Source organism: Sesamum indicum, linkage group LG2, assembly GCF_000512975.1.
Source record: "Sesamum indicum cultivar Zhongzhi No. 13 linkage group LG2, S_indicum_v1.0, whole genome shotgun sequence".
NCBI classification, from domain to species: Eukaryota; Viridiplantae; Streptophyta; class Magnoliopsida; order Lamiales; family Pedaliaceae; genus Sesamum; species Sesamum indicum.
In genome coordinates, this window is record NC_026146.1 from 1,459,049 (window position 1) to 1,469,354 (window position 10,306).

Sequence of the window (10,306 nt, forward strand, 5' to 3'; positions counted from 1 at the left end):
ATATAACCAAGACTTCAAATTTAGTATAACTATTTTACCTACAAGTTTGAGTTGGATGGCTAAATAAATATACATATCTGAGCAATTACCAAAAACTATTATTTAGACCAAAAAATTTATCCATCCAGTAAAAGAAATTTTCAGAATAACAAGTCATATGAGAAAAGACCCACAGATCAACCAACTGTTACTACAGTATCATCCTGGTAATTTCACAGCTATGTCAGCCCCCTAACTAACTATTTCATGTTTTTATAGTTAGGCAAATCATGAACAAAAAACCCCAAGGAACTACTTCATGTTTATCTAAACTACATGAAGCAGAAATAGCACCTGCCAAACCCCACTAGATGCCAATGGTTTTTGTTTAAAGAGAAAACTAACTGAAAACAATAGTTAGGATGATAAGTCCAAATACCCACCTATCAAAGACCAAAATAGAACGAAAGAATGGAAATATAGTAAGGATAAGCCAAGAATGAATGACAAATACAACAAAATTAAGATAGAATAAGGTTATTAATCAACGTGGCGCAAAGAAGTATAGCTCGGAGATATCAATATATTAAAGCAACTAAGAGAAGACATAGGATCTCATACTTTGTATAAAAAATTCATTCAAAATGATCAGTAAACACATATAGATTCGAGTTTTACCCCAAAGATGCTGCAAGCTCATCAGATGGAACGGAGTGGGGATCCAAGCCTCTTGGCAAGCGTGCATAGCAGATTGTATCATATGGGCCATTGTGTCCATCCTTTTTCTCCCCTTCTACAATCACCTGCAAGAAAGCAATAAAAGTTAACTGCTGCTGAAGGAACCACCAACACCTCATCAAAGAAAGCTGATGTCATGATTGCTTGAACAAATTATAGAGGACACATCAACAAGCATTCAGATATCAACACACAGGACAATGCAGATGGCTCGACAAACAAGCCCAATTCACTTTCTAGGCAAATTTTGGCCAAAAATTTTATTAGTGAGCCTTGAGAAAGTAAAGCTTAACTTATGTGAAGTCATAAATTGATTTAATTTAAGAAAATCTACCAACATTGATCCAAAACAAGTTTGCCTAACAGATTGTTATGACAGGGTTTTGGGCGTTCAAGATCATAAACAAAATTACAGTTCGAACATAGTTTAGGAGAACTAGAAACACCAATCCTTATAGAAATTTGAAATATTAATGATGGAAAAGAAATTCCAAGATCTGTTATAGTAAGTGCATGACAGCTAAGGCATAAATAATATGGCCACAGCATAACAATAGACAGTTTTCTGGAAGTACCCGGCGCTGGGGGAACAACTTGCATATCTGCTTTATGATGACGGATTGTTTGTGAAGGCGTTCAGAGGTAATTGCCATCTGAAATTCAGATTTCCTAGAGCATTATTCTACTTGAGAAACAGCAGATTAAGAAACTTTTTCAAAACAAACTAGAAAAAACATTCCAAATTATGCTCTTCAGAAACTTGTAACCAAACAGATAAAGAACTAATTTCAAACAAAATTTCTCACATGTCCCAAACTCTGTGTGCAGATAAGATTAGGATAATATTTCTCAATTTGTTCCACGCGATTCTTTTCCAACTGCAATTACAGATGAAACAGAAATCTGTTCATTACTTAGGAACAGAACCAAATAAAAAGCGACATCTGAGCTAAAACCAACTAATCAAAAGTTAAAGAAGATAATCTGTACTACCATATTCATTGCTGATTCAAGCATTTCATATTTGACTTTTAGATCATGAGACATCTTCTCAATCTTAGCCTTCCCTGCAAATAATCAATTATCTCAACGGTAACATAAGCCAGAGTTGTGACTGCTGTATACAAGGAAAATAGAATATCACCAAGTAAGGAATAGTCGACCTTGTACAACTTGTTCTTTACGAAGTCGGAGCTTATCTCTCAACCTTGCCAGTTTTTCATTTTGAAGCACCCTCCAACTGTGTTGATCATCAGCCTTGCCCTAAAAGGATGCAAAACTGATCAAATAAGCAACTGAAGAGTTTAAATCAACAGCATCACAGAAATCAGAATGTCTAGGAAAATAAAACATAACACAAGAACCAATACCAAGATGAAATAGCATGAAGCATGCTCATAAAAAATTTTCTGAGCAGGCCGAATATGTATTCCATGAAACAGAAATCAACGTAAATCAATTTTGATTTTCACAATCACTCAAATCAGACTCTCTTACAAGTTTCACAAAGATAACCTATTGCCTTCTAAACTTAGCCTCACAAAATAACGAAGTTCACTGTGATTATACATACAAGTTTCACAAAAAACAAAGAAATAAAAAGATATAATAGGAAATTTTGGTGTTCAACATCCACTTCCACCTCATGAAACTTCTGTATAACTAGGCTGCAATTATCTGTATAATCACTGATAATCTATAAATACTTAGATTTTTTAAATGCACGAGCATACACCCATAGACTATTTAGTAAATAAAGATAGAGATATAGTACTAAATCAGTAATCCGATTAGCTTTTTTCACTCATTTAATCAGAAAACTAAAGATTAGTCGATCACATTCAAGCACAAATGTTAATCGTAAACCTGATTGAGCAATGAAAACTGCTAAGAGAAAAAATAAATAAATACTACATCTAACATACCCGAGAGATTGTTCATTAGGGAGTACCTCACTGAACCCCCGATTCTTGCGTTAGTACTCATTACAAGTATAACCAACTCATTAAGCAGATTACAATCAAATAGCAAACTAAATGCAAACAGAAAATATCCAGAGTCCACTTTCACATGTACCTTAGCGACGAGAACTTGAGTCAGTTTTGAGTACAGCGCATCCCTCTTACTCTTCAATACCTTCAAACTACAATTATACTCGTTCAATCTGAACAAAGCCGCACCAAACACACGTCAATTCAGCAGATCAAAAACTCTCCACAAAAAAAATCCATCAGAAAACAAGCAATGTTTAATATACAATCATCTAAACTGAATTTTTACAAAGTAGTACGACAAAATTGACCTGAAATTAACGCAAACTGGGCAAATAGAAGCGAGATTGGAGCTCTCGCATATAGCACAAGTGTTAGTTTTCTTCGTCGTCATCACCTGAGCAAAGAAAACCAACGAAAATATGAACCTCTTTCTGCAATTCCTTTTGGGGGATTTTTATGGAACTTCAAACTCCTTCAATCGGAATAGGAATTAGGTTATACAAATTGGTAAACATGAACTGAGTACAGAAATCAGGAGTGGCAAAGCTTTTGAATTCCGGACTTGACGTGTAGCTCATAGCCTCATTCTAATACGTCTCCAACACAATCGCATAACAATTACTATTTCGTGCTTATATTATTTAGGTAACAAAATAACCCTTCAAAGCGTATAATTCACGATTATTTACTTTTGACCCCTTTAAAATAAAACTATAGCAAATTGCTTTAACTTATATTTAGGGTAAATTACATCAGCACCCATTAAAGTTTGACATAATTATAAATACATCTTTATTACATCAAAAATTATATTTACCTTCTATGAAATTTGTTCCGTCTTATATTTAACTCCACCGATAGGGTTCGTTGAATTCATCACATGTTATTCTAAAAATGCCCCTGATAGAAATTTTTATTATGATTTGACCAATTTTTCAGATAAAAATACCCTTTTTAATCAACTTGTAATGGTTTGAAAATATTAAGGGGTTAAATGTTATGATCTCACATACTTTGCACTTATACATAAAATTTTATTTTTTTTGCTAAACTAACCGTTTTTGTCCATTAAATATTGTGGGGATGATCTTATATATTAGAGTGAATTACATTCACACCCCTTGAGGTTTAATATAATTATAAATATATCCCTATTAGATAGAAAATTACATTTACTCTCCTAATGAAGTTTTGTTTAAGGAGTTTTTAGTCTTTTTCAAAATTAATTTTTTATTTTTTTGCCACATAAATGAAGAGTTTCTTTGTATTTGAATACTTTTTTTTTTGCAAGCATTGTAATGTTTTAAAAACCTCAAGGGGGTAATTGTAATTTCCTATCTAACAAGTATGTATTTGTAATTATCCTAAATTTCAGGGAATGTGGATGTAATTCACCCTAATATATAAGATAATCTTTGTAATATTTAATAGACAAAAACTGCTAGTTTAGCAAAAAAAATTATTACATTAAGTACAAAGATGTGAGCCACAAAATTTAACTCCCTCGATATTTTAAAACATTACAATTTGGTCCAAAGAGTATTTTCGTTTGAAAAGTTGGTCGAATCATAGTCAAACCTTTTATCAGGAGTATTTCGAAAATAACATGTGATAAATTCACCGGAACATTACTGATGGAGTTAAATATAAGACGGAACAAACCTCAAGGAGGATAAATGTAATTTTTTATCTAACAAAAATGTAATTGTAATTATGTCAAATCTCAGCAGTATTGATGTAATTTACCCTTATCAGTTGTATATTGCCTCCAACTCATATCTGTAAGATCTAAAGATGGGCAATTGAGATTAGTAAAGGGGGGTCATTCACATTCAAATCGAGCTTGGTCCATTTAATTGGGTTTGAGTTTAGTTTTAATTTTATAGACCTTGAATTTCTCCTAATCTATGCTTACTAAGCAGCCCAATAGATCTGATCCTGCTGGCCATGAGCAAAGTATTAAGCCCCATAATTTTAAAGTTTAACACTAACCTAACACGTCTAAAATGAATCTAGTTCAACAAGATGACTCCCCGACCGTAAGGATACTCCAATCACCTTAGGACATATCATGCTGAAAAATATCCAACAAACTCTCCTAGATTTGTGGTGGCCAACCTGACAACAACAGTTAAAAGAGAATCATAAAACTCAGGTTAACTTTCCATGACTTTTTTAAATGGCCATATCTTCATCCAAATAAGTGCAAATCATAATCCATTTTTTTGTTAGCTTATTCATGCAACGTTCAAACAATATATCATACGTTAAAACAACTTTTAGTAACAAGTTTCATTCACTCTCTCACACTTTTTTCTCTCGATTTTCAACAAGTCACTTGCCCCTTTTCGTACTCCACATAATTATTATAGTTTTATCTCGATATTTTATCAAGTTCGATTGTTACACCATTGTTCTTACATTAATTATTTTTAAGTTTTTCCGATTATTTACTCGATAATTCAAATACATGTTGAACCATCAGAGTGTTAACCCATATTTTGTTGTTTAGTCGTCTTTCAATCTTAAAATTTTCGTAAATATTGTGGTCTTGCTAAACTCCCATACACATCAATATTTACATATCTGCTGAATTTTGATGTATTGATATATACAATGACTGTAAGGTCCCAAACCCAAATCTTCACAATCTAGCCTGTCCGTACATTCGGCGTGAACATATTGCAAAATGGGGATGTAAGTCAATATTCTTGAATTGTATATAAACTATTTTACTTTTTAATTGTAGGAAAAAATGGAGTCAAGTTTTTGAAGTGGATAGAGCCTCAAGTATGTGAAAAAGGGTGGAAATTGGACAAGAGAACAGGGAAAGAAGAGATGGAAAGATATTTCTTATATTTTCAAATTTAAGAGATGTATTCGTTCATGCAATACTTTATTTTCTAGATTGATCTTTTTGGCCGAATTCCCCAGAAGGTAAAATAGAGATTTAAAATTTTCAGTTACTTTTTTGGGCCCGATTTTGCTAACAAAGCCTGCGTATAATTTTTCAAAATCAAGAAAGTGGGTTTGCTTATAAGCAAACCTCAAGAAGTCTGTCTAACCATCCCATAAATGAATGGATTTTCTGAATAATATTTAAACATCCGTATGTACAGAAAGCTAGAATACCTACTAAGTTTGTGATTTTGTTCCATTTGCATGACGAAGACTATGTACCATGTGGTGTCCTCCATTACTTCCTCTCGCTGCACTCTGCTCAGAAATGTATTTAGATAGAGAAGCTAAACTGAAGCGCACATCATACCAGAAAACAAGTTTCCTACAAGGTTATTGTAATCCTGCATGTGTCATCTCTACAATGCAACAATGGTATCTTACCCAGTCAATGTCAATATTTGCGACTAGGTATTCAGTATCGTAGTCTTCCATGGTATCATGAAACTGGCGCTGAAGTACGGCAGCTGGACAGACTTGAACGGTGGATGGAGCTCACATGAACTGATCTTGGATCGTCTTTTTTAATTCTTCCATTTTTTGGACAAGCTTTGGGTTCATTAGATCCCTGGCTTCTCTTATGAGAGTGCCCTCTCTGCTGAAATGATATGCATCCACTACAGTCCTAATCCAGGTATGCAGTTGCTCAGGCGTCCTGTTAGAATAATGAATATTATCATGCTACATAAGCAGAGAGGATAGGGAACAAAAGAAGTATAAAAGAGAAAAAGCAAATGATCACAACTTTCCTCAGTCAGGCAACTCACATGTAATAGCCATAGAATATTAAATTACAGTCTGAATCTAGTTTGTTTAGTTTTCATGCATTGTTCTCTTTTCTTATTCCTTTTTGTTTATTAAAAAAGGTGGCAGCATAGTTAAGGTTCAAATACGTACGTGTAAAGGCAGTCTATATCCTGCCCTTCAAGTTCTTCTCCTGGGGTAAAAGCATCTTTTAAAGCACTCATCCGCTCTTCAGGGTCTTCAATTGTAAGCAAATACTTCAGTATCCTAATTTCTTTTGGCATCAGCCTCTGAAGATTACCTCTTGCTGTTTTATATAAATGGAATAGTACATCTTTCACCTGCGAGGAACAAAATATATAGTAAATGAAAATAATCAGTGAAGCCATTTATTTCAGGTTGCAGCTGAACCATAACCAACGGAGCTATACAAAGAATGAACTCCAAATGATTTGAATTAACATTCAGAATGAATTGCATCTCCTCAAGTCTGCAGACAAAACTAGTTCACTGGTTTTATGCTGCGATGATCAGCTGTATTACCACTTTTACTCCTGGAGGTGACCTTAGGCCTCAGAAGTTGAGGGTATCAGCTGTGGGCAGAAGGAGAAAGTTGGCGTAATATTATCACCAGGTAATGCAATCGGCCGACAGGAGGTATTTTAGCCATAAGGAGAAGGTAAAGTATAGTAGTAGACTAGTGGGGGGGAAATGGTCCCTGTTTACAGCTACTTCTGCTAATTGATTTCAACCTCAATGTCATTGTGAAAATCAGATGTGCATGCCATTTAAAACTTATGATAAATGAATGTGCATGTAAAAGGAAATTGGGGTCTCTCCTGCACTATCCTTTTTCCCCTTTATTCCATTTCTCTACATCAGTTATCTTAATATGTACTACAAGAAATTAAAAAAATAATCTCCATTGAGGTGGGCAATGAGTTTACCTCATCTTTCATCATGTTTGATTCTTTGGCAGCTGACCAAGCTTTTGTGATCATGAGAACCAGTGCAGAATCAAGTTGATTTTTTTCTGCCAAATTATCAATCTTCCGGCAAGCAGCATCAACAGAAGGAGAGTTGATTATATCTTGTAATTTCAACTCTGCAGCATTTAGCGCTTCTATATTTTCAGTTGCAGTATCATACGCTTCTACAGCAGCTAAGCACACACTCCGAAGATTTGCCACAGCTAGACATCCAGGAAGAGGGAAATGTTAACAGCATGATTTATCCAATATTAGAATTATAAAGACAGATTACAACTCCACTATTCACTATATCAACAAGACACATTCGTGGGAAGCAAGTATTTCATAAAAGGCATGCACACACTTAAAAGTATTAACTTGATCCTGAAACCAAATTACATTAATTTTGGAGCAATCAACTTGCTGCATGGCCAAGAGTCACAACAATATAGAATTTAAAATTATAACTGAAAGTCGGAAATTAATTGCAGATCAAACTAATAAGAAATATATGGAAAAAGGGAAACAGACCGGACAACCAAAAGAGAAAGAGATGTACTATTAGTGCATAAATCTACAAGCGACGGGCTACTAAAAGTTTAAAACACATAACCAAAGAGAAGATGAACAACGGGAAGTAAACTGACAATTCCCCATAATACTGTGAAGGCATAGATTAAAGGGAAATATCCGTCAGCCAATGCCGCGGCACAGGTTGATTTTCTCGAAGTAGATTAAGGAAACACAAGAAGAAAGGCCAGAAACACATTAACTGAAAATGAAAGTACAATATCCTACACAATTGTGCAGGACATCTTACAAAATCTTAAGGCTTAAACAATTTCCTTACCTAGCCATAACAGCACACTGTTGCATTGAAGAGATCAACAAGTGGCATACATGTCAAAAGAAAACATAATCTAATCACAGTAAGGGGACAAAAAATGGTAACACAAAACAATGCATGCACATAAAAATGAATTCTGTAAGATACAATGCAAGATGTTACTATGAGATTTTACAGTTGTATGAGAAAATTCTATAATTCAACAAGAAAAAGACAAGAAAAAACTGGGAATAAATTTAGTAGAGGATGTCAGATATGCATCAGTTACAAACATACTACATATTTCAGCATGGTTTCTCCAATTTATTTTCCTGAAAATAGTATTCTTCATTGGAATATAGCGTCCATATAGAGGAAATGAGGAGTCCAGTTTGTTAAAAATATGTATTATATGGAATAAGGATTCAATTTCAATCACAACTGAGTAAGAAGTGCACAGGTTTGGATGATGACACTCCAATATTGAGGTCAGAAAATTTCTCATTAACTGGGAGCTGTCCATTGAGCAATCATGGACTGGCAGAACCAAAATCCTTATATTTGAGGTAAGGAAATGCAACTTCCTCTGTAAATTATTAAAAACATTCTAGCATCTTATCATGGGATATCTTCATATGCAAGTTCAATTGAAAAATGATCAATGATACATAACTGATCACATCATAAAAGAATAGAGAATCGTCACATAAGAACAGAAATCTGCTAATTACTGTTCTTTTAATTCTGATTCAGATATGATTCTCCTCATTCCAATACCAAGAAACTAAACCATTATTATAAGTAGTTAAACACTACATTTGAAACCAAATAGAACTCTCACCATTTTGTTCTGTTGGATTATCATAATATGATTCTGCCACAGTATGAAGATGGGCAAAGAATTCTTTTGTGAAGTCCTTACGATGCCTGGCTACAATTTGACCAACCTCAGATGGTGACTTTCGGATTGCATCAAGGAGCTCATTATGCCTTTTAATATCTTCATCAATCTGGATAAATATCTTTTGGTTAATTGCCAAAACGAGCTTGAGATTATATCTCAAAAAGTACAAGTCAAATAAGGATATATGAAAATGACCAACCCTCCTGCACAAAATAGAATGTAGATGAACATTTCTTCGTTTTTGTTTATGTTTTCAATTTCAATTTCCAATTTTAGTGACAAATGCGTGTTTTCAATTTTGTATAGGTTTATATGTGAAATCAGAATGCGTTTGGTTTAATTTATGGGATTGTTAGTGGTGTTAAATCAATATTACTTTTTTATTTGATAAAGATGATAGTTTATTATTTGATTGTTACTGGTGTCAAATGAAATACATTTTGTACTTAAATGAAATTGATTAGTTAATATTTTTTATTGATTTATAATTGTTAGTGATGTCATATCAAGTATTATGAAAAAATAGATTATTAGTTTATAAGAATAATGATTAAAAAACATTATATACATGCATGTATATAAAGTTGAGATGAGAATGATAGAAAATATTTCAAATGAGGCCCTGTTTACTTTGTGTATTGGAATAATTGAGTGATATGATAAATCTGAATTAAATGTAAATTGAATGTATAATAAAAAAGCCCAAGATTAATTATAGATAGTTTACTTTGAGATATTATTTTGATAGGATAAAACATAATCTATTGTTTACTTTTCCTCATAACCAATTTTCAAAATAGGAACATGTTTGCCCTTATTAGGTGTAAAATTGATTCCACATGCCGAACTCCAAGCTCAAGCCCTAAACTGCCTTTGCTCTAGTAATTATGGGGTAGTTGGGGGGTGGGGGAGGCGAGGGCCATTTATCATAGTTTGTGAATTTATAGGGTTGCCGTAGCTGTAGTTACCATAGTTTCCTTGCTTTCTAAGAGTACAGAAAAGAGGAAATGAAGGAGAAGGAAAGGTGACCAACTCAAAAACTCCCAAGACCATATATTAACATTGCCTATACCTTACTTTTACTTCTTCAGACCATTGTTTTCTGATGTCTTCCTCTTTGTTCGAAGAATGCAAATGAAATGGTGGTTTGGGGGGGGGGGGGGGGTGGGGGTGGGTTTTGGATTTGGGTGGA

At 33.8% G+C, this 10,306-nt stretch overlaps 2 protein-coding genes across 7 annotated transcripts in view; both read right to left on the minus strand.

Moving 5' to 3' along the window:
* LOC105176739 overlaps positions 1-3,324 on the minus strand; it is a 10,995-nt gene extending 7,671 nt beyond the window's left edge. For 4 of the 6 annotated variants that reach the window (XR_848998.2, XR_848999.2, XM_011099669.2 and 1 more), the window contains exons 1-7: positions 3,020-3,322; positions 2,794-2,881; positions 1,881-1,980; positions 1,711-1,784; positions 1,524-1,595; positions 1,293-1,370; positions 658-782 (exon numbers count right to left, since the gene is read on the minus strand). Coding sequence is in view for 4 of the 6 variants with exons in the window: in XM_011099669.2 (XP_011097971.1) it covers positions 658-782; positions 1,293-1,370; positions 1,524-1,595; positions 1,711-1,784; positions 1,881-1,980; positions 2,794-2,881; positions 3,020-3,102 (620 nt within the window). In the remaining 2 variants the exon portion in view is untranslated. Of the gene's footprint in view, positions 1-657; positions 783-1,292; positions 1,371-1,523; positions 1,596-1,710; positions 1,785-1,880; positions 1,981-2,793; positions 2,882-3,019 lie in introns of all 6 variants that reach the window. The other 2 variants (XM_011099654.2, XM_011099662.2) reach the window with 2 other exon arrangements.
* The window catches only part of LOC105176773 (uncharacterized protein At4g37920, chloroplastic), a 9,397-nt gene continuing 4,823 nt past the window's right edge, over positions 5,733-10,306 (minus strand). Inside the window, exons 3-6 of the mRNA XM_011099680.2 lie at positions 9,052-9,220; positions 7,361-7,605; positions 6,567-6,754; positions 5,733-6,324 (exon numbers count right to left, since the gene is read on the minus strand). Of these exons, the coding sequence (XP_011097982.1) occupies positions 6,165-6,324; positions 6,567-6,754; positions 7,361-7,605; positions 9,052-9,220 (762 nt within the window). The 3' untranslated portion in view covers positions 5,733-6,164. The remainder of the gene's footprint in view (positions 6,325-6,566; positions 6,755-7,360; positions 7,606-9,051; positions 9,221-10,306) is intronic.